The sequence below is a fragment of the Copadichromis virginalis genome, linkage group LG10 (assembly GCF_057382275.1).
Source record: "Copadichromis virginalis isolate Kocher_CV1m ecotype Utaka linkage group LG10, C_Virginalis_male_GT1.1, whole genome shotgun sequence".
Classification (NCBI taxonomy): domain Eukaryota; kingdom Metazoa; phylum Chordata; class Actinopteri; order Cichliformes; family Cichlidae; genus Copadichromis; species Copadichromis virginalis.
This window is the reverse complement of record NC_140627.1, coordinates 5,378,033-5,402,396: the sequence shown is the minus strand read 5'-3', so window position 1 is coordinate 5,402,396 and position 24,364 is coordinate 5,378,033. Positions and strand designations below refer to the sequence as shown.

The following is a 24,364-nucleotide window of genomic DNA, read 5'->3' as shown; positions in this document are numbered from 1 at the left end:
GTCCCGGACCAAGTCTCCTGTGGACTCCTGTAGCTGACTCATAATTATTTGCAGAGTCCAAGCTTCAGGCCAAACACGAGTCCAGAACCATCCAGAAGACAGCTTTTAAAAACAATACTGCATCAATTTCGACAGGTTTTTCAAATCAGCTCAATTTCCATTTCCATCAGTGTCGATCCCGCCCTGTTTCAACTACACACAGGTCTGAACAAAGGGACTGGCTCTCTGTGTGCTCTGTCACTTTAAACTGGAGGTTAATGTCAGTGGTGCTCATGTTTCCTTACACACTCAGCAAAGTCATAATGTTCTAAATGCAATGAAGTGAGGAAAGGAGAGAGCAAGGACGATGGATACGGCTAAGACGGAAGCTACTGCATATCATGCATTTCATATGAACAGCTGATGTTTGGAAAACATTTTCATGGATTTTTTGATGGATATTTTTTAGGGGCATTAATCCATGTTATTACAAGCTTGCAGTGAAAAAGAAGATTACTTCAGCTCTCTAAAAACAGGTCATTCTTTGGTCCAAATAAAACAAGAAAGACGTATGGACCATAAAGCCAGTTTTAACTGCTGCCTTAAGTTAAAGTTCAACAGGAGTATGAATAGACTGTTCTTGGTTGACTTCACTAAATCATTGATCATCTCTTAGACATCATTTTCAATATACTGCCAGGAATAAGTTCACCAACATGTTTTCAATATGTAATTTTAGAATAAGGCTGTTGTAAATGCTTGGGGTGTGTAAAGGACAATTTGACTCTAGATCTATCATATTGGTTCCCAAGTGTGGTGGGGTTTAGGTCCCAAAAGCTCTGGTTCAGATTAGGAAAGATGCAGGTTTCCACATTAATAAATAGACTTGTCCTTTCCAAGTTATTCTTGGACTCTTTGATAAGTTCGCAAAAACCAGATCTTTCTAATCTGCATGTTTTTCTCCAAAACATAACCACCAAAATGAATATTTTATCATGGAAAGGAGATTACTCTTATGAGCTGAAAACTCATGTTTTGTCATTGTCACTGGACAGTGGTAATCAAGGAAGTGCTTAATGCAGTAATGTGTGTTTAGCATTGTAAAACTATGTACTTTTATTCAAACTGTGGTTTTTCCTTCTATAACCGAAAAAGCTATTTTGGTGCCTAAACCCAACCAAACAGAAAAAGAAAGAATGTGGAGTTAAAAACAAAAGTGCAAAACCAGGAGAACAGAAGAGTTTCCCAGGAGAACTCCTGTCTGGCTGTTTTCTTCTCTTTAGAGGGTGTGTAATTATGTCATCCATCGCCCCACCTAACACAGATTTTTGTAGGTTTTTATTGTTTTCCATGTTGAAAGCTGAACGCTAAAGAGTTGTCCCAATGCATCAGAATTGAGGCTAAGTGAGGGTGAGTTAAAAAACAAATACTTGGTCTTTTTTTAAAGTGAGACAGGTTTTTACATCTACACATTTCCCCCATATCTAACACTCTGACTAATAAGACTCGGTTAATTATTTCCACACCCAACTTGTTTAGTCCCGACTTTGAGAATTTCCACGTTGATATCAACCAAAAATGAAGTGTGAGACCTCAGTGGACTGAGAAGTGGATCATGGTCAAATGTTGGTGGCTCCCAAATCAAACTCATCCATGATTTATTATTTTTCTTTTGATGTTTCAGCCGTTCACCAATTACAGGACGTTACAGCCGGCTATTGTTAGACTTGGAAAAAAGAAGCACAAGAGCAGAGGATGGAAACAAGTTTTATTTGAAATATGGTCTGATGCTGGTGGGGGGAAATGGTGAATTGACCGATGAGATGGACACTTGGTTTTGTGGGGTTTTTGTTTTTTTGTTTTTTGCTTGTTGAAGACGGATAACAGTTGGGCTGCAGCTTATTATTATCTTATTATTATTATTTTAACAACTGGATATTCTGTTGATTATTCCATAGGTGAATCGAGTAATCGGATATGTTCTCAGTGGTTTCCATTTTAAAAATTTTAAGGTTTTTAATAGTTTATCTGCATACAACATCTGTCAAAAAACTAAAGCCTTTCATTGTCTTTATGTAAGCTGTTAACTTTCTTAAATGCAAAAATAAATAAATGATCGTAAGTGCGGTAATGTCAAAGAAAATAAGGTCTACATGAAATCTAAACTAAGGCATAAAATAAAACTGCCTTTGCTCTTTCTCCTTGGAGAGCTTTCTTACATTAGTACGAGGCAAACAGAGTTCTATGTTGCATCTTTTTGATGTTCGTTCGTGTGTGTGTGTGTGTGTGTGTGTGTGTGTGTGTGTGTGTGTGTGTGTGTGTGTGTGTGTGTGTGTGTGTGTTACTGAAAACAGAGGCTCTGATGATTAATCTTAATAACAATTCTGTGTCCACCCTAACAATAATAGGTCACAGGCTCAGAGTATTACTGGCACAGGTACATTTTTATCAGCCTGTGAAGAACCACTTTTAATTCTATATTTTAAGATATTTTTGTTTACTTTAAATATGAAAAAATGATGTAAAAGCCTTAAATATGGTTTAGTACACCCCTGCTTGCTGCTGGTATCACTACAATAGAAAGCATGACGCCTGTAGTCGGCCTTCAGCAAGCTCATTTAAATATCGTATAGATATTGGAGCTTGCTAAAGATGTGGTTTGATCACGGACTCCTGCTGACTGTTTCTAGTAAAGTTTTTAATAAGAAACAACTATTTCCGTGGTGACAACTAAATGCTACAGAGCCTTGGATTAAACAAAGCATGAAGCAAAGAATTTTCATAGAGGATTTTTTTTAATAGTCGAATTATTCAAGTTACTGGATGAATCACTGCAATCCTGGAATAGAAAAAAAAAATGAATGACAGAACACCTATATCAGACATGTCTGTCTACAAAACCAGTCAATATTAGCATGTATAGTGTTGATGACAGAATGCAGTATTTCACTCATATGTATATAGTTAATAGTTAATAATTAATAATTTAACATAATGCATTTTATGAATGTAGTTGCTAGGGGACTGGCCATTTTGTTAGGTTACCGTGTAGTTATATATATAAAATGTTATTTCTACTTTACCATTAGCATCCCTTTGGATGAAAAAGCTGCTGAAATTTAGCAGCAGTTCGACATCCAAGATGGCTGATGTTTAGTGAAATATAATACAGGAATGAAAGAGTGTAGTGCTCCTTTCACATTTTAGGAGTGACAAGTCTTGTGAAACACTGTGACAGATATAGCCTTCCTGTGGAAAATGAAATGCGCCTCGACTCAAGCCTGTACTGTCATAAAATCATGGCACTTTTATAGCAGGGTACTGGACTATGTAAAGGAAGTCATTTGCAGCTAATAAGAACGATTACTAAAAAGCACTGGGACAAATCATTGTGTCCTTGCCACTGCATAATGTCTTTACTAGTCTTACTAGTCTGCTGATAAGTCACAGTTTTAACTAACGACTTGTGCATTAACAAGAATTTCCCCGGGTGCCTTCAAAGACCTCTTAGAGATTAACAGCAAAGTATACAAATGGATTTGAAGAGACGACTGCTTTTGTTCAACTCTAATGCCAAGAATAAAGGAACAGCTATAGACTGAGTGAAAATATTGTCCTTCAGATCAATGGTGTCCTAGAGTGCAGTAGGCTGAAACATTCAGATGAGTGGCAGAAAGAGCAACACACTTGAATAATATCTTTGGAGAGGACTGTGGAAAATGGAAGTGTACTCCAGTAAATAGCCATTTGGAGGTCACAGCTTTAGCGTTGGTGTATTTCTATTCACAGCGCAGCAGACTTCAATGAGCTGCTGTGCCAACAATCAAAGGAAGCTGATATCTAAAGATCATCAACCACCATTTCAAAAAGGCTAATTTCCTCATCTTCTTGCCTATTGCCTTGTATCTCAATGTGTTGGGGTTTTTTTCATCTGTATATTAATTTAGCTGTAAAACAAACAAACAAACAAACAAACAACAACAGTGATCTGAGATAGCTTAGTGCTCACAGAAACAGCCTGAATTCTTGTGTACCTGGTTGTAAAACTAATAAAAGCAGATCTGCATCACATAGAGGAGACAACGCTTTTCTTAATGGCAACTGCACTGCAGTGCCGAAAACCAGCTGGAGCTGTACCTGCAGTAAAAAGACGCTGGAGTTTCAATAAAAACAGCAATTTTTGAAGCGACATCAATATAGTTGCATTAAGCTAATTGAAGCTCCTGCCTCTGTATCAGTGCATGGTGTGAAGATGGCTTCATCAAAATAAGTAACAGTTCTGAGGAAACTTAAATATGTTTTATAGAATATTGCAGTGTGTGAAATTCCCAAAAGTGGCAACAGCATTTTGGCCAATGCATTTATTCATGTATTCATTCTCAATATGCAGCCACATAGTACTTGGTCGGATTTACTCTGCTGTGATCTACTGTTGAATTCAAATCAAATATTTTGAACCTCACCCAGCTCAGCTGTTACCAGGACTCTGAAATATAATAAATTCAGGATTTGCTGGCAGGATTCATATTTCTCTGTGAGAAGCTCTACTCATTTATTCGGATTATCTACATTCCACCAGAGATAAGAAGCAAAGGCACAATGAGGTTCAGAGTCTTGCTAAAGGTCTTCAAATGCAGAATATATAATGTGCTGTAGCTAATTTGATTGCACGCTTGATCTTTGAATAGTAAGCACCAATGTCTAAAAATATTATGTTTTAATTGTTTTCACTGCAAAAATAATGACATCAAAAGCAGCTGATATTAACACTACTGAATACTGACGACGTGAGAGAGAGGCCGCAGCCTGTTTCTGAAGAATCTTTGAAATACTTTTCACCCCCAGTAAACAATGCACATGCATCCTGCTGCTGGTGGAAAAACTAAGCTGTATTGGACTTTCCATTCTAAGCCACAACTTTGACTCATTTTAGGGAATGTGTCCCTGCTGGGCTTTCATTTCCTCTGTCTGAAAAAAGGAATGCAATCAGAGAACTGATGCTAAAATCATTATCTAATGACTAAAGCCCTTATTTGACTCCTTCCATGCTGTCGTGTTCACTGTTCAAGCACACATCTGTGATTGTTATGTGAAGAAGAGTATTTCTAAAAGTTTAAGAACGATCTGCAGGGTAAACTGAATGTGCTACACACTATCATTCAGTGAATAGCAGTCTGGAGGCAGACATGGATTTTTCTTACTTTTTTCCAGCTGGAGATGAGCAGTGCTATACTGAGAGAACATTGTAATAACATTTTGTGGAGTAAAACAACACAAGAAAAAAAGAGTAGCCTGTGTCGTGTAGACAAGTATGTAATCCTCCACATGCTCATGTGCAATGGAATCACTTTTAGTTCATATTTTAAAAAAATAAACGAAACAAAACAATCTATGCATTTAAATAGTCATTAGGAATACTGTTTTACATCAAGACTTGTAAGTAATGTAATGACTGCCTTAAAAAAGTGACTATGAAGTGTAAATGGTATCAAATATATATTAATTCACATTTTCTCACTAACTTTATCTTAAAAATGCTTCCTTAATGTTTGCTTTTGCATTGCAGTTATTTGTAAATTCTACAAGACATACATCTGGAAACACTCATTGCTAAGGCACTAAGAGGATGTCTGTTGTTATACCGATCACCAACTGGCACTGGGGAGGAACCAGCTAAATGTACTGCTGTTTGCTATTTTAATAAAAATGAAAATAACTACAATTGTGCTCAGATGCAATTATGGGGCAAAAATGTTAAATTACATATAAATGTCAAAATGTTATGGATTACTATGGGGTTATATACCACTATTCAGACTACATCATTTATTTATTGTTATTAAAGTAAAATGTTTTAATCGCTTTTTCTGCCTCACACTCTTTTCATTGTTGAGCGTTTAGATTAAAATACATTTCAGCAGTACTGTATGCCGTTACTGCCTGATTCCCTTTTTAAATTAAATTACAGTTCTAATCAACATGCCTATTCATTATAGTTTGTTTATGTCTTTCCAGAAACAAAGTCTGTAATGTTGACACTATATGGAGAATCGCTAAATTTGCCTGCTGTTCCTCTTGAAGCATAAATCAAGCCAATCCATCTCTCTCCGAAGCCCACTCCCCGGTGGCTTACTTAGAGCCGTGCCAGCACAGCACTGGCTGCAGAATTAGCATGGGTAAGCATGCAAGGGCTGTCCTTAACCTGTGCTATCTGACGATATAAAAAGGTCTCTGCCTCCTCCTGAGAGCAATAGGGATCAAGCAGGCTTAGTGGGCATGACCTACGAGGGCCCAGACAGGACCAAAACATGCAGCGCAACACAATTGTCTAAAGAACTGCCGCGCTATCAAACATGAGAAAACTAGACTACATCACTTTGCTCATGGGCCAGAACAGGAGCTATATTCACTTCGCTGAGGATACCCAGCAGACTAAAACCCTATGAATAATTCAAAACATCCGCTGTTTTTCCAGCCTGATTTTAAAAAGCCGGGCCCTCAAAAAAAACAACAAATTAGATATTTCACAATTTGATTGCTAGAAAAAAGACTCCTGCAAAGTAAGCCCTATTAGTCTTACAAGAAACCCTGTGAAAAAAAGAGAAAGAAAGGAAAAAGACTGTCTCCAAAAATGATTCCACTGGCACCATGCAGGGAGGAATTAGCAGCAAAGGCGAAGAAAATGACAAGACATTCGCTCATGGTTTAATTTCCTCAATTGCTTTATGGCCATACATAAATGCTTAAATTGGTTTGTAACATATGCTCTCCTCGCTCTGTTTACTTCCTTCATTTAGTGTGACTGACTCACTTTATTAGTGATTATCCCCCAAAAAGCTGTAGGAATGCACAGCATCACATCTCATCATGTAATTTACCCATATAGTAAGAATGGGAATATGCAAATGGTGCCGGAGTATTGTGCAGCCCTAAATGTGCCCCTGGGCTGCTTGTCCAATGACACAAATCATCAATTAAGATCTCAGCAGGGTTTGGTGGATAAACTAAATTGGCATTATCGCCTTTTGACAATATGTAGAGCTGCGTGGGGTACATAACAACAAAGAACAAACATCTCTGAGGGTGACTAGTGATGCGTATCAACTCGTGTGCTTGCGTATTTGTGTACGCCGTCTCGATCCATTCGCAGGTAAATCATCTACTGACAAAGGGTGATTTGAACGGTGTAAAAGGTAAAAGGGCTTCTCTTGCTCTTTTAACAGCAATTCACAGAACAACAGCAGTATCTTACAAAGTGTTTACTTTCACAGTGGGTGCAAATTTAGCCCCTCGTGGGATTTCATGCTCAGCATTTTGCACCTGGTGAATGTGTCTGACAAAGGGACCTAAAGTGGTCCAAATCGCCATCGTGATTTCTCAGGGAAGCAGATGATTAGTAAACAAATGGTTCAGGCATATTTAATTAAGCTAATGTACTCTTGATGTTCACACTATGGCCTTAGTTATTAGGCCCTCAGTTAGCTTTGTATAGCCAGAGCATTTTACCACTGAGAGAAAACAACTGTGTCAGTTGTCAGTTTAAATTTTATATCAAGAAAAGCGTTTCTGTTTTTAAGTCACATGTGTTTATCAAATCTGCGCCTGCCTATATGAAATACTGCCCAAAGGAACACAGGAGTTGGCTGAATTTGACTCAAAAAAAACTACTAAGACAGAGCAAAAGACCAGCAAATCTGGGCCTCTCTAACTCAAGGATGTAAGTCAAATCATACAGGCTAGCAGTGCTGAAAACTAGCTGTCTCGCAGACAGTGTTTTGTGCCAGTCAAACAAGCTCTACGGTGAGCAAAACCGTCATTCAAGCAATTGTGGAATAAACAAGTCATCTGAAATAGAAAGTGGTGAGCGGCACACAAAGAGGGCCAGTGTTCAGACTAGGGAGGTTTTTGCAGGGCTGGGTAGGCTGAGTGTAAACTTTAGAGCTCACTTCAGTCAAACATTGATTGAGAAAATAAGAAGTCAAACATGCCCCTATATGAGGACAACTTAAATTACTACATGTAATATTTTAGCTTTATATATTGTTTGTTTTACTTTAAAATACTGCTGCTACACTAATTTCACTGAAAAGCTTGGGTACTTTTGTAAGTCATCAGCAAAAAAAATGTAATTTTAAAGGTAACTATAGTTCACTTTTTTCAGTTTGAGATTGAAAAACATGCAACCATCTATTTTTCCTGCAAACCAAAATAATTACACACGCAAAACTCACGAGCATTAAGAAAAATAATAATAAAATTCAGTGAATTACATCAAATTGCAAGTGTGCTACATGACACCCCCCATTTACACCTCACCTAACTCGGTCAGTCAAAATAAAAGCCTTTTTAACAGCGCAACAACGAAACTTCAACATCAAGAAAATTGCATTGCATTACATTACAACACGCCTTTTGCACGTTACAGACACGCCGTAAAATGAAGTGTTAATTTGCGATTAATTAGAATGGGATGAGGCGTTCCGAAGCTTTTTGACAAAGAAATCAAAGCAAACAGAACGCCAGCTTCCTGCACGCTTTACTGCTTTTATTCTCTTTAAACTATTACATTTGCACTAAAACATCCGCTTTATACATTTAAAAAAAATCTGAGATAACCGCATCACAAACATTACCGCGACAATTTCAAAAATCCAAATGCCGCATCAAGCAAAGGAAAAAAAAATCCACTGGTCTTTGAGTCCAGCACAAAAATGCTTCTCCTCTCCTTTCCCTCTCTCTTTTTTCACCCCCTCCTCTAGGCCCCCTCCTTTCCCTCAGTCTCTCGCTCTCTCTTTTTTTTTCTTTCTCCCTCCCTCACTCTCTCTCTGTCTCTCTTTCCCTCCCTATCTCTCTCTCCCTCACTCTGGCCTGGCTGGCTGTCTGACTGTATGAATAATGTCCTGCCTTTTGTAATGAAGGGGGGGAAAGGGGGAAAAAGGACGCTGGAGTGCTGAAGCCCTGCTCCCATGCACTGACATTGAAAATGAATGACAGCTTACCTGCATGCCAATCTTCATCAGACTGACACTGGGCTGACAGCACAGCCTATACTCCTCCACACAGTCGCTGACGTCAGTCATGTCAGGCCCCTCCCACCTCCATCTTCATCTCCGCTCCCCGTTTTCCCAACACCGGGCTGCTGATGCCTTCCAGTGTCCATGGGAAATACCGCAATCAGGTGTAGGGCTCCAAACACACGAAACCTCCAAGAAGAGCGCATTGACATTTGCGGTCGAGTTACGGTGGTGCAACTAGTTTACAACAATCACAGTAACCACAACAGCAAACAACAGTTCATTTCAATAAAAAAATCTAAAGAATTTAGTTGATTTTGAATCAAGAGAATCAGTCTGGACCAGCTTAAAACGCAAAAATGTGAACATTTAAATGACATTTTCAAATGATTTAATATATGACCACATTCATTGAGCTCGGGCGGACTCTGTTATAAACCTGAAAAGTAAAGTGACCTACATCTGTTCGGTCATCCTCTGTGCTTTCGGTCTTTATACAAACATAATGTGACAGCCTTTGTCAGGAAAGTGTGTCCAGTTACAGGCAAGCTTGAACCTTTTTAGTATAAGAAACCTAATTCACTGCGTGTTGATTTCCTGCTGTTCTAATCCCTACAGGAATCCCCAGTTTTATATTCACTTCATTGGCTGCCCGTGCATTTTAGGATCCATTTTAAGCTGCTTTTATTTGTCTTTAAGTGTTTGTCAAATGCTGCCCCTCTTTATCTCTCTGAGCGTCTTCATCCATACATAACTTCCCGGTCCCTCAGGTCGGCAGACCAGCTCCTCCTGAGCGTGCCCAGGACAAATCGTAAGCTCAGAGGGGATCGGGCGTTTGCTGTGGCAGCACCAAAATTGTGGAATGAGTTGCCTTTACATGTTAGACAGGCACCTTCATTATCTGTTTTTAAATCACGTCTTAAAACTTATCTATTTACCTCGGCTTTCAGCACAGCAGGACTTGTTGATGTCTCTTAATATGTTTCTAATTAATTATATTATTTTTAATTTTAAGATATTCTATATGTAATTTAAACTGTTTTCTCTTTGTTTTATATTTGTAGCACTTTGGCCAACATTGTTGGATGTAAAGTGCGTTATAAATAAAGATGCTATGCTATGCTACAGCTGTGGGTAGCTGCTTCAATGTTAAATGTCTCAGTTGTAGTCACCACAGCTCCACTTATCCTCGTTCTTTTTGTTATATCCTCACTTGTTCAGGTTTACCACTGATTACAGTTCTTCGTTCAAACAGAAAAGACCTGAGTTTAGACCTTCTTTATCGGGAATGTTCAAGCACCCCTGAATTTGGACATAGAACCCCTAAAAAATGTTCTGTTATCATTGTCTAATTTTGCATTTATATTCCCACCTGGTCTGCTGGAGACAGTGCAGGTTATAACAAGCACAGATTTAGATATCCAGTGTTCTTAATGTCATGATGTTACAGTGCACTCATACATGCTTCAACATCAACAGTGTGGATTTTTATTAATAGATTTGTGTTATTTTGACAGAAAGAAGATGAAGAGGTCATTCCACGACACCACTCACTTGTGAAGATTGAAAACACACATTACCTAAATATGTAAACATGCAAGGAAAAGTGTAAATTGTCCTGATAAAACAGGGTCATTACCATCAAAAATGTTAATGTAGGCTAGATTGTTAGAGTCTATTAGCTATTACATTACAAATCTATTCTCCACTCTTGGATCAGGGGACCTGATATCATGTGTCCTGCAGAATAAATGAAGGGTTTGCATGAATTTGGAAACTTTAGTGTAAAATAAACTCTACCAACTCCAGGTGTATGGGGTGGCAGAGTGATGTTTTTTTTTAAATGTTTTAATTTTAATTGCAATTTAATTGAAGTAAACTGAACTGCCTGTACGTGGTTAAGAGACTGAAAAAAGAGAGTGACAAAAGGCTGTGCATGTTTCTTCTCATATCTGCTTTGTATAGTTCTTTAATGTACCGTGGTCATTTCTGGTCAACAATTGAACACAATTGAGTCTTTGCCTTCAGTTTGCCCGCTATAAGACTGGTGTTTCATATGGAAAACTGTGATTATTCATTCCAACTAATTGGGTTGCTTTGAAGGTAATATTGTAATGTGCATTCCTTTGAACTGAGGGTTGTAAAGGGGAAAAGGACAGCAGCGCATGTTTACAAACAGAATATTCCGCTAATATTAATTGCAAGGAAGTCTGTGCATGTCATTATGATAGGGGGCTGAGCCCCCTTCAAGGTCTAATCCCAGAATCGCCCCTTCCTGGACACTTTGATACAACATTGAAAGTGAGACGTTTGTGTGCGCTTTAATCTGTTTGATTGCAGTGAAAGTGTAGAAAAGATCAAATCGCCCGATGGAAAGTCAGGCAGGCACAGGCAAAACACAAAGAGCGGTTTAAACTGCTCTAAAAAAAAATGTAAATATCTAATAAGGCGACATATTCATAATTTCTCTCACACACGCGCGCTAGAATGCACATGCCTTTGAATTGCGGACCTGGCTAGCCCCCTGTTGGTCACCATGAATATTACCCATGATAAATCTTAGCTCGGAGTGCACGTGAGACATTCAGTCACTACTATTAATACACTTTGTAGATCAAGGAGCAGAATATTGTTACGAATAAAAACAGGAGTTTAAAATACGGCGGGATACTTTATGGACACGTGTGATAATCCCTTGAATTAAATGTGTTTTGTGCAAGACTGAATAATACTAATACTCCTTTGGGCTTACTCTGGGGATACCTTCAGATAAGTATTCATACAAGACTTTATGAGTGTTTCAAACACCGCCGGTTCATAAACTTTAAGGAAATCTACCTCAGTGAGCCGAACCTAACATAAGGCGCTGAAACGTGGCCTGGCTATAATGCAAGGACCTGGCTGTAAAATGGGACCCTTCCTCGGAATAAATGGGGTAAAGTTCGACATTCGCATAAGAAGGCTCTACTTCTTCTCTGGTGTTGTGTGGCAGCTTCACAGTGGGGCTTAACGCTTAAGTAACGACGCATTTGATTGGTTAGTCGTCTGGCTCATTTACCCAATTACATTACAGTTTGTTGTTACCAGGAAGCAGATGAAGCCATAGAGAAGGCTTAACCGATGCTAAGAAAAAAAATAAAAGGCTTAACCGATGCTCGGCTCGTTTTTATGTGAGAAATGGCGAGTTAGCTGGCAACATTAGTTCGCAACTGTGTCGGCCTGATATTTTAAAGCCTTCTGTCTCAGCGCTAGTAGAGACAGCGAACTTACTTGTAAGGCAGTGTCTCGACTACCTTTAGCTGCTGCAGCTGTCGGTAGTTCGATACCGCACAGCGTTGTTAAGTGTACAATTAGCATTTTTCATAAATACAAAGGATTGGGCGTTCGGTGTGATGAGTTAGCTCCCTTAAAAACGTTGCTTTAAAATGGCAAATACTGTCCTTGAAGTCGGTATCGGCGTTTTCGTTATTGTGGCGGTCTGGATTGTTGCTCTTGTGTTTGGGATTTTGCTGCTGAGAGCGCCAGGGTCCGCAAAGTGAGTGGCATAACAGCACACACACAGGCTTAACTCTGATGGAATATAGGAATATTTATAACGAAAAGCCGGGATAACATTTATCTCAATGGGCGCCGCATTTCCTTGAAATGCGCGCCACTTGTCTCATAGCTGGGCTCCAGTGCACCTAGGAGATAACACGTTGTAACCACTAATGAGGCTTCCTTGTAAATTCGGCATACTTTTGCATCACACAGTAACCACAGTGTAATCCCAAAAAATGTCTTCTGCTTTCCGCTGCTCCCTTTAGGGACCTGCAGCGGGTTATCTGGCTCCATTTCAGCCTTTCCCTACCATCCTCCTCTGTCTTTCAGTCCTCTTTCACTACATGCATGAAGCCGAAGATCTTTTTTTTGTCCTGCCTGACAGCTCCATCTGAAACATCCTTCGTCCAGTTTATCCACTGTCCCTCCACTGTACATGTCCCAACATTGTCAGGCGTGCCTTTCTAACTTTGTCCGTCCTGGTCACTCCTAAAAAAACCCCTCAGCATCTTCAACTCTTTCACCATCTGTTCTGCCTCCTGTCATTTTGTTAGCACTGGCGTCTCTACAGCCAGATGTATGTGATGTATAGCAGGTCTACACCTACACCCCTCCAGGCTCTTTTCCACCTGTTCTCTACTCTCACTTTAGATTACAATGTCTTCTGTAAACATCATAGTCCATAGAAACCCCTGCCTGACCTCGTCTGTCGGCTTGTCGTACACCAATGCAGACAAGAAGGGGCTCAGACCCATCTGTAATCCCTATAATACCTGTAATACATGTCCTGCACCACCCTCACATACCTCTCTGTCACTCTTGACGTCCTCATGCAGTACCACAGTTCCTCTCTTGGAACCCTATTATATCATTTCTATAGATCTAAAAAAAAAAAAAACACGGTGCAACTCCTGATTGTCTCTATACATTTACTCCCCCCCCCTTCAATGAAGCAGCTCATCCTTCATGACTACTCCTACTTCAATATACTCTCGGCCTTGCATTCCTTTCACCTGGTCTCTTGCACACACAATATATCTACCTTATGTCTCTCTATTCTGTTAGCCACTTTACCAGTCATTGTCCCCAAATTTATAGTTCGTAGAGTCATTTCCAGATTTCAGTCTTTCCTTTTTCTGCCTCCTAAGTGCCCTATTATACCTGCTTTTTGGTCCCTGGAGAAAAGCACCGTATGATAATGTTGACTTAATGCTTTAATGCCATTATTAGTTCACTGACTTGCGGCCACGTCCCACCCCCGTCAGCTGGGTTAAAATTACAAAAATTATAATGTCTCAAATATCATTAAGGGCTGGAGCTGGGTGTTTGAGAGGAGGCGAGGGACAGAGGAGGTGTTAAGTGCTCAAAAACAATCTAATTAACACCAAGGGAAGGGATTTTTGCACAGTCACCATGAGACATGCTGAGACATTGTTTTGCTTTATAGGCTACTCAGTGAGACCAGCAAAAATCAACTTTTCCATCAAAACACACGCTGCGTCACTGGTTGAGTGCTGCAGCGATACACCTTGCACTCCCTGCTGATTAACATTTGTGCAATTACTCAACATTGGACCATTATACCACTAAAGTCAGTAAAATTTGAACTCCTGTAACACCAAACACTGTGCAATTACAGTAAAGTTTAAATGTGTGAAACATGGTGCTATTTACTTGATTGGAAAGTTAACAACTTTTGAAAACCACAATAAAGGCTGCCATTGTTTAGATTGCTATTGGCTATGATGACATTAGCCCCAGGTAACCCTGCATGCCTTACAGATCATTAACTCAGTAGTGGAGACCTCATCCTCAATCCTCTGTCTTTGAATCCCATGTGTCTTCTCAGGTTAGGAGTTCTTCCTGTTTTCCTCTTGGCTCTCACGATCACTTTGGTGTTGGTGTTTTTCCCCCGCAGCCCAGAGACACCTCTGCCTTTCAAAGATATAGAGGTGAGCTTAATTCACTAATCACAGACACGTTAACATAATATTAAAGAGTGTGTCAGTGTCTGTATCTTTGTTTATTGGGTAACTCAACTCGACTCCAAGTCTCATGTGCCACCTGGAATAATAATTAGTATGATTTTGCTCATCATTTTGTTCACTAGTTTTTACTGTAAATCTGCTGCAAAATCGATGTCAGGAAAACACAGAACACGATACCATTTATTGAAAATGTATTCATTAAAACAAAAACACATTTGCTATTATTATAAAACCTAGCTAGGGATGCATTGATTGATCAGTCACAGATCAATACTGCAGTTATCCACCATACTGAACAATATTCATCTCAGTGGCTTCCCGTGACGTAAATATTGCTGATTTTCACTAATAATATTTCACCAGTAGCTGAATTTGAGGCTATGAGTTGAGGGCATCTTTAAAGAGTTTAAGCAGAATTGAATCCTGCAACATGACACTGACCTAAAACATACCAGTAAATCCACCAAGAACTGGTTGAAAACTAAGAAATTGAGAGTCCTGGGGTGGCATTGTAAAGACCTATTAATTGTTGAGATGACTATTGAGAGTCTGCCACCACTGATGGTATTCTGCTATATTGCAGACTGATGTCAGAGACTGCTGGATGACTACAAAAAGCGTCTCTGAAGTTATTTTAGCCCAAGTCAAAGGGGGAAAACTGGCTATTAAGTGGTGGGGTAACCCTTTCCTCAGTTAGAACATAAAACAAGGTTCATTTTTGTTGTTTAGCTGTGATTAAAGCACTTTTCCCCCAGAGATAAATAAAAACAAGATTAGATATTAACATGTAAACCTTTTTAAATAAAGTGCTGAATGTTCACTGAGGTATCCAAATGTTTTCACATTGATGTATTTCAGCTGGCCAGTGTAATGTCGTATAAAAACTTGCATGTCTTCTCACACAGAGATTGCAGTTTTTGAAAACACATGGTATGGAAAGAGTGACACACATGTAAGAATATTTTGCAGACAAGTAAACTGGTAACAAAGATGGTGAAGAGGTGAATCACATTGCCCTAGAGCAAATAAGAAAGAGCCAGTCATTGGTGGCCATGACAAATGGTTTAAATGAACAGCTTATGTTGTTATAACCCACACTTATGCACTATAAATTTATAGTTTGGCAATAAAGCCACTGACAGCACTCTTTACACTACACCATATATATTTGAGTGCTTATGATATTGTGGGCTAGGCTAGACATTCAATAGTTCTGTATTTTTTAAATTTTTTTTTAGTATCCCTCAACTGTAAAAGGCTAATACTGCTGTCACCCTGCTAGGTGGGCAGTGTGGACAAGCAAATTTGTAAATGTGATAACTTGAGAACAAAGTGACGTAGGATTTTCAAACTAATAACAGAGGTAGATCTACTAGGAGGCTGCTCAGTTTCAGTTAGCCTGCCAGAGTATGGTTTGCTTGTTTTTGTTTAGTTTTTGTTATTAAAAAATGTTTGCTTCTGGTTTGGTTTTAATAGTTCAGTACAATTCAGTTCAGAAAATCAGTACAGTTATTACAAAAAACTCTGTATAATGGCTTTTTTCGAGCAGTTGACTCACAGTCTTATAGACATCAGCAGTCGCAATAAACACATCCATCAATTCCTTTTTTAATTTTATTTTACTTCCTTTTCCAAGTTCACAGAATTTTTTGTTTTAATTTTTTTAAGAATCTAGTTTTTTATTTTAGTTATTTAAAATCCTTTGTTTCAACATCTAGTTTTAGTTTTATTTTAGTTTTAGTTAATCATAATAGAAAGTTGTGGCTCAGAGAGTCTGATTGCTGTAAGCATGGAAGTAGTGAGGTGACACTCATACGTAATACTGCATAATGCCTGCACTGTCACAGACAGAAGGCAACGTGACTAAAAGAGCCCCTGATCAGTAGGTTCATCCACACCTGGTTCAGTCGGAGTCAGATTTATTAAGAGAACAATGCATGCAGGTATGTGTACATGTGTTGTAGAAATCAGATGTACTTTTTTTTTTAAATAAATAAGGTCCCAGAACTTTACAATTGGTGTGTCCCTACTTGTGTTTCCTGCTTAATGACAACATAATGTAGTTCATTTAGAAATGATGGGGGTCTGCGATGTCATCAGTCTTGATGTAAGGCCATGTGGCATTCATTTCCAGCCAATATATTGGGTGCAGAGGGAAAAATGAGGATTTAGAGCCCACAAATTAACAGCAAGCTTTAGCTGAATGTTTATCTCATGTTCAATACATTATGTTATTTATTCAGTTAATTATAGTGCCTGCAATCCTAATTCTCAAAGACAATTTTATCATAGACGGTGTTATTATGTAGAAAGGTGAGTTATATTTAGTTCTAAATGGCAAAGCTCTGATCATGCAGGGTTGTAAAGTAAAGCATTCGCTACATTCATTTGTACTAATTAAAGATCTACGTTCTACTTAGCTTTAAGATGCAGTGAGTGTATATAAACAGCCGATGCAGAATGAAAGCTTAATTTTACTGTAATGTAAGGCAGTATCTGCACAACACTGTATGCCTGTAAATAGTGTCAGTGTGTGCACTTCTGTGCATGTGCTTGTCGTAAAAGGCCTGGTCTGCTTTATCTTAGACCAGCAGCAACACAGAACAAACACTCCCCCATGCTGCCTCGGGGTCGTGCCAATAAGCCGGCTAGATCTGCCAAGCAAGCTGCCACCCCATAGAAATAGCAGAGCGGAGCAGCATTCTGGCCAGCTCATGTTTTATATCCTTTGTGCAAAGGCAGATACCAGACCAACAACAGAGAGAGGGGGAGGCAGCAAAATCAGACTTCCTGGATTTCTGTACAAGGTTTCCAAATAAAATGAACCTATGCTGACTAATTATCACACACAGGTTTTCTTACTTCTCAAGTCATTATTGAGACGCACATTATTTCCCATGATTTGAGATAAAGATTTTTAAAAAATCAAGTCCTAAAAAGGGTTCTCTCATCATCATTTTTACAAAAACCTCAAAACAGAAAGATGCCACCAGAATTCAAATATTATAATAGCAAGACGCAAATTGCTTAAAGAAAAGAAAAGAAGAAAAAGAGGCGTGAAGAACGTCTTCATCTCCGTTCTTTGGAGTATGTAGTAACACCTGTAGAAAACAGATCATCTACCCTCCCCCGTAGGATCCAAAACGGTATTTAAATGAAGGCAGATATGCATGTTAAGGTAATAAATTGATCTACTGGGCACAGTTAGTGACTTTTTGTGTTTGTATCATGTTGTGATGTACACTCATTTTTAGCTAATACACACAAAGACACACAAAACTTTGTAACCTATCTGCAAGCAGAAAGATAAGTGAGAGAAAAGAATGTCTAGCCTCCTGTTAAAGAAAAGTAAAATATCATAGTGCCAATTAGGCCAGTCTTAGAGCAGGAGTGGGGGTGGTTTGTACCACACCCCATAGTTCTCCCACCTCCCCCACCGCCTGCATGCTCACACTGTGCGTCCTGTGGCACATTAATAAAACATGGGCCGCTTTTTGGGCTCCTGCTTGCTGCGTAATTGGCAAATTAAAAAGTGAGATGTGTTAAATGCACCTATAAGAAACAGCATACATCAACCCCACCTCATGCACACCAGTGGGTTTACACGCGTGCACACACACACACGCACACACCTTCTCTCATTTCACAGCAGACTCTGTGAAATCCTGTTTAAGACTGCAGTAGAATTGCAGCTCTCCTCCCATTATTTAGCTTAAGGGCGTTTTCTCCGTTTGTCTTCTTGTATTCATGATCCAAATTATAACATGCAGCCATTAATGACGTGCTGATGAATCTTTTTGATGGCAAATTTTAAAAATCCAAACTTCCCCTTATCCACGAAACAGCATCATCAGTGTGGCAGATGTGTTGTTTTTCTGAGCCCTGCATCTTGCTCGCTTCACATCTCTTAATTGACATGTTGCTTGGGTGAGCTGCAGTGCTGTGTTGTTGGTGTCCCTGCTGATCATATGTCTAGATAGGGAACAGCAGGATTCCAAAATAAAGAGAAGCCCGAATCAGCATTAAGTTGTGTGAGAGCGAAACAACAAACATGTTTTCAATCACAGCTTATTCCGTGAACAAACATAGCATCAGAGGTTTGATGACCAATTCTCGGCCAGTGGTTTAAAGTGACATGACCCTTCCAGCATGTTCAACCTATTCCACCTATTGAACTGATTTTCTTGTTATGCTATCTGGGATCATTTTTCTATGTGTAAGATAATAACGGGCTGTGTGGCTGGATAAGTTCTAAATGTGCACAGGACTTCTTTTAATGAGAGTCTCTAAGCTTATATAATGACAGCTTTGTAACAGCAGGGACTCAGAGACAGCATTTAATATGAAAAAGTGCAGCTGGTTGTTGTGCAGTCTGTTAAAGGAGGTCAATTTACCACAGACACCCGTGCATTACATCAAATTAATTATTGCACTAAAAGTGTCAGATAGTGAACTATTAGTATGGGGGAAATGATCGTTTCCAAATGCAAAGAGAAACAAGAGTACAGCAGGGATTTTTTGTCTACTGTTTGAACCCAAAAGTGGCTGAACCCATAGAAGGTCACACTATATCACACTATATACTGAATACTGTACTACCTGCTGCCTTTAATAGCCAGCCAGTGGTGAACACTGTGAACACACAAAGTGTTCACCACTGTGAGTGAGCGTAGGCCAGAGCCAGCAAGAAATAGATCTGTCTCTATGCCTGCGAGTCACAGCCTGCATCATGGTTTTCTCCCATCTGCCATATAACGAACTAAACTGAATGTTCACCAACACCAAATTAACTAGAAAGAGATCTTTGAATACTATATGTATTTATAGCATCACAGTTAACCAAATGTTTCAGGCTTGTCCGAGTTATGGAGTGATGTAGTTGTCAGAAAAGGCTTTACTGTTCAAGGATCTCATTGTTGTTTCCATGGATGCTTTTAACAAATAGGGCTTGACAGATACTAATAAACTTCAAGTCATTTTTTCAGCACTTCTTCATAAAGAGAGACTAAAAGCTATTGTGGAGCCATATTTGCTCTGTATATGAAGGGAAAATGTATAGCATATGGAGCAGTGGTTTGTGCTTAGTAAGACTAGAAAAGCACCATACAAATGCTAGTCCATCCCACTCCTTTGATACAGGTGCTCTTGATTATTGCTCATCGTTCTTCATGTCACTGCTTACAACACTCATCAAACTTGTCTGAAGTAGGTGAAAGCACAGATTGTGCCAGAATATGCAATGCAATCTGAATTTGGGGGGAAAAATGTGAAAATTGCAAAAAAATAAATAAATCCAGCACCGATTTGGGGAATTCAGCGATTTCCGGCCACCTGAAGCCAAATCAAACTGTGTTTCCTGTCAAATGCTCAATTTTGCTCTGCCTCCATAGTTGACAGCAGTCATGAGATTGTTGGTAAAGAAAGCCAGGTTAAGCTTAACTCGACAAAAAGAAATCCAGATAATGTTTTACTATCCATAGAACAATTTAAGAAATGTTAAATGAGTGACCTTCTAAAGTTGATTTCTCACTGAGAAATTTGCACTTGAGCCTTTATGAAAGCCCTGCCATGACATCTAGTGGCTAATAGAGGAACTTTATGTATAACCCTGTGTTTTCCATACACTAGAAACTACAAACTTCTAATGGATTTACTTTATTTTGCTCTGTAGATAGTGGACACCTTGTTCATCGGCCGCTACGTGCTTCTGGCTGTGGTGAGCACCATCTTTCTGGTGGCATTCTTTGTGCTGCTTCCCTTTCATTTCCTGGAACCCGTGTATGCCAAGCCCTTAAAAACACACTAGAGTTGGCGCCTGAATCACAGGCTGATTTACCCAGTCTGACAAGTCCTGAAGACCCCAGCCTGCCTTCACAATAGATTGTGGAACACATGTGAATGGAAGATCCAGTTTTGTCTTAGCACTGCTGTTTGTGTCTTCATGATTTTGTATACAACAATATAAATTGATATATTTGGGTCAAGTTTTCATATTTTGTATCACTTAGCACAAGTAATGACCACATCCTTTAAATTTTGATGCATGTATGGAACAAGCCAGTAATTCTTTGTCATTCAACTTTTTCATCCAACAATAAATAAATAATTAAGTATGTGATTATGACTCTCAAGTTTTTGCTTCTGATTAATTTCTGCAGTACTCTCAAAGTACGGTAACTGATAATTGTGATGGTACATGATGCACATTTAGCCCAGAGTGAAAATTGCTCAATTTTCCACGATCTGCCATTTACAGCTGCCTGAAGCTGGAAGTTCTTCAAACAGACCGACTGTTGATATACCACATTATTTAGCTTGTTTTTACAGGATCTGATTCATGTGGTGCTAGTAAAAAAAAGTCTATAATTTGACTGATAACCAGAAAAGAAGTCATGGATTATATATTTGGCAATCAAAAAAGTACTGTGTGGATTATTTTTGCCTTTTGTTCTTTTGCTTTAAAGCTCAAATGTATGCTGGCGTAATATGACTTGTGTTTTCCAGAGAAGCGTTCCTAAATTGGACAGTTGAAAAAGCTTAAATAGGACAAGGCAAACTATAATTAGACTTCGCAATGCAAAACATAACCTTGTAACTATATTAGGCAGAGCTTTTTTTGCCTGTAAAACAGGCCAGTTGGGTTTACTTTAACCTAGCACCAGTTGCTGAACATAAGCATGCCCAGCTATCAGGGAACACCAAGAACTGATCGTGATGCAGGCTGGTTGTTGGAGGATTTTGCTGCTGCAGTGTCTAGTGACCACAGACGTGGACTGAGTGCTCTGATGTTGAACAGACATTAAAGAAAGTTGGGTTAGGAAAAAAAGACTCCAGACACGCTCTTGGAGATTAGCTGTTGAGGATAGCAATGATACTCTTCTAAACTAAGATTTTCTAAATACACATTTAAATGTAAGTGTTGGATAAGTCAATCATGTCATATCGTGTAAAGTGTTGTCAGTACATTGAAGAACAGGGGGATGCATTCACACAATTCCACAGGGTCGCAATAAGCGGATGATTCCATAGAGTAATGAGCTTTTGCAGTCCAGAGGCTCAATTATAAACACTTACCCCCCTCCCGCCTCCATTTTAAAAGTGTGAAGCCTGAGGAGACATGGAGTGGAATTCCAACCAGGCCGATGAAAGAGAATCTAATGAATCAAAACCAATCCTATTAGTTCCAGCCCACATCTCCATACTATGGTCCTTTTTCTGCATAACAATCCACTGCATGATTTCGCACAACCTGGGGAACTGGGGGGATTTCATCACGGTGGGGTAAGGGATCCGAAATCTTTTCAACCTGGAGGGACTTGTTGGCTGTAATTGACCGCATGAATACCGCAAAACATGATCTTAGCCCCAGTAGAAAGTGCCACCGAGTGTCTTTAAAAGCAGTGAAATTGAAGAAGAGGCTTAGCTGGCTGACTTTAACTTGATTGAAAACTTTTTGGATCTGTTCCTTTTACTTATCAACAGAATGGTCTTTTTGAGAATATTCCGCTGCAGTTTCTGTTTCAAGGTCATAATGCAAAAGGTATTTACACCAACTCCTCACTGCCTTTGCAGCCTCCACACTCAAGGTTTTACATTCCCTGAAGTCTGGGCCTTGAAGAAGCCAGTATTCCCTGGCTCTCATTTTCACACACCCTCTCACTCTACCTCACCTTTTTAATCTTTCTCTATCCTCTATCCTTTCCTCATTTTAATTTTTGCTGTTAAACTCCATCTCTGGGGAGTGGGAAAATGAGCAGAACAAAGGATGTGGGGGTTTAAGGATCATTTGGAGCTGGGAGATGCAGTCTTTGTGGCGCAGCCAGCTGGACATATAAAGAGATGGGGGGTGGGAGAGATACAGAAAGAGAAAGCTATGCAAGGGCAAAGAGGTGTGAGCATGGTTTTGAAACTGCAGAGGGGCTGGTTGCTCTCCTTGGGGTAGATCCTGCATTTAGATGCACTCAAGCAGAACTTCTGGCTTGCCCTTCACATCCTTAGCCATCTTTGTTTGTGATATGGACACTGTCACCACCCCACCTAGCTCCCACAACATTCACAATCCATTAAAGATTTCAGGCAAAGTTGATGCACTTATCCCAAAAGAATGACATTCAGTTCGTGTTAAATCAAGCAGATGGCAATGTTTGCTATCCTTTCAGCAAGTTTGGTAAATAAAACCTGATGAGACTTTCGAAGGGAAACACAAGCAGGGTCATTTTAAGTCCTCATAAAGTCTTGAATTAGATAAGGACTGATTTGCCAACATGGGTGTCTGGCAGTGTCTGTTGAAGACACTAGAGTTCACTGTCTGCGGCTTTCACTGAGGTATGAGAGAGTTTGTGATAGAATGTGAAAATGAACCAAAGCCTTGTCGCCCAAGCAACAAACTATGCCGTTTTGGGGCCAAGAAGAGGGCTTTTTTTTCTCAGCACTGCCTGGTTGTGCTCTATTGTGCACTTTTGTATATCGCTAGGGGATGCTATAATTGCAATACACACTAGGGGGGCAAAATCCTCAAACTGAGATCCTAGTGTGGACTTAGCCTTTTACCTCTTGCTCAGGAATGAATTAATGCATAGCTCTTTCCTTTGGTAAGAGGATGGTGGCCCAAATTGGGGGTCAGGTTGCCCACGAACAGCCCTTTGCTGTTTGGACATGACATCTCCTTGAGGGCCAAAGCTTGGCCTATTTTCCATTCTGACAGTGCTGAAGACCTTATTGAATATTAGCTGGGTGTAGAAAGGCAATGGCTGCAGAGATCAAAGGCCACACGGGTGGCCTTGGTATTGCACAGAACATGCTTAGTTGTTACCAAAGTCACCTATGTTTGAATTTATCTAGATCTTTAGAAGCTATTCCAAAAAGTTGATTGTGTTCATCTGGACTTGGTGTTTTCAGTGGGAGAAATGTTTCATCACTCATCTGAGTGACTTCTTCAGTCTCCATTCTGTTGGCTATATATAGCCAGCTTTAAGTTTTTAACTGCCTTGTGGCACACATATTCTGATATTCCAGGGTTTGTGGGATTTTAAAAAATGTATTTTTGTAATATAGGAACAATTTTTAGTCACAAAACAACCTTTGATCCTTCATGTTGACTTTTTGGGATGTTTTTTAAAGCCAGAAATGAACACATTTGTCAGGATAGAGGTGGTGATTGATGTGAAGGCCAACAAAACGCACATCAGAAAGATGTTGCAATTCCCAGTAATTCTGGTGTTTCTATACAATGTATGATTGGTCGTAACAGAAAGTATAAAGATAACTTTTTTCTGTAGGAAACACAAGTGACAGGTGCACTTGTACAGTGCAGTCCGGGTCTGACGGAGAGCAGAGTTTCCAGTCAACTTGAAAATAATTATAACCAGCCTTCTGGCAAAGCTCTTTATTTTTATTCACGCAGTATTTTTAGACTTGTGCATAGGCAATGAAAGGCCCATCACAGGCATTAGATAAATACACTGAATATGTCTGAGATTGGTCACAATTTGAGATTTGTTTGTCACAAATTACAGACATACTGAAAGGAACTGGTACAGAGCAGAAAAAAATGGCCCAAACTGCTACCTATCTGTGCTTCTCTGTTTGGAAGCCCATTTGTTTTTGTTGATAGGTTGATGTAATGCAAATCAAATCAGGAGTGTATTCTTTGTGCACTCTGGGAGGCCACTCAAAGCAGGCGAACTGACTGCGTTTGAATTGCAAGCAGAACATTCTGACAAGGTTGACTTGGTACTTTTGTTTGCCTCTTGTGGGCGAGCCAAGATGATGTATGAGACTCATACTGTGCAGACAGGCAACTACAAATTTGCTTGGCTACTTGGCTGGTGGGAGGTTGGGTAG

The 24,364-nt window shown here is 39.5% G+C and overlaps 2 protein-coding genes across 3 annotated transcripts in view; one reads left to right on the top strand and one right to left on the bottom strand.

The window, feature by feature from the left end:
* The window catches only part of pknox2 (pbx/knotted 1 homeobox 2), a 107,567-nt gene extending 98,531 nt beyond the window's left edge, over positions 1–9,036 (bottom strand). Inside the window, exon 1 of one of the 2 annotated variants that reach the window (XM_085469565.1) lies at positions 8,979–9,036. The gene's annotated coding sequence lies outside the window, so the exon portion shown is untranslated. The remainder of the gene's footprint in view (positions 1–8,978) is intronic. The other variant, XM_085469566.1, reaches the window with a different exon arrangement.
* Positions 9,037–12,083: 3,047 nt separating this feature from the next.
* tmem218 (transmembrane protein 218) lies at positions 12,084–20,639 on the top strand. Its single transcript, XM_085469564.1, has 3 exons — positions 12,084–12,528; positions 14,383–14,485; positions 20,193–20,639. The coding sequence occupies exons 1-3, from the start codon at positions 12,419–12,421 to the stop codon at positions 20,325–20,327; spliced, it is 348 nt and encodes a 115-aa protein (XP_085325690.1). The 5' UTR covers positions 12,084–12,418; the 3' UTR covers positions 20,328–20,639.
* The last annotated feature ends 3,725 nt before the right edge of the window (positions 20,640–24,364 follow it).

What these genes read in the sequence shown, in the direction of transcription:
- tmem218 (XM_085469564.1), top strand. Translation starts at nt 12,419, where the DNA reads ATGGCAAATACTGTCCTTGAAGTCGGTATCGGCGTTTTCGTTATTGTG. An exon ending in AGAGCGCCAGGGTCCGCAAA is followed by an intron (nt 12,529 to 14,382) that starts GTGAGTGGCATA and finishes GTGTCTTCTCAG; the next exon opens with GTTAGGAGTTCTTCCTGTTT. An exon ending in TGCCTTTCAAAGATATAGAG is followed by an intron (nt 14,486 to 20,192) that starts GTGAGCTTAATT and finishes TTTGCTCTGTAG; the next exon opens with ATAGTGGACACCTTGTTCAT.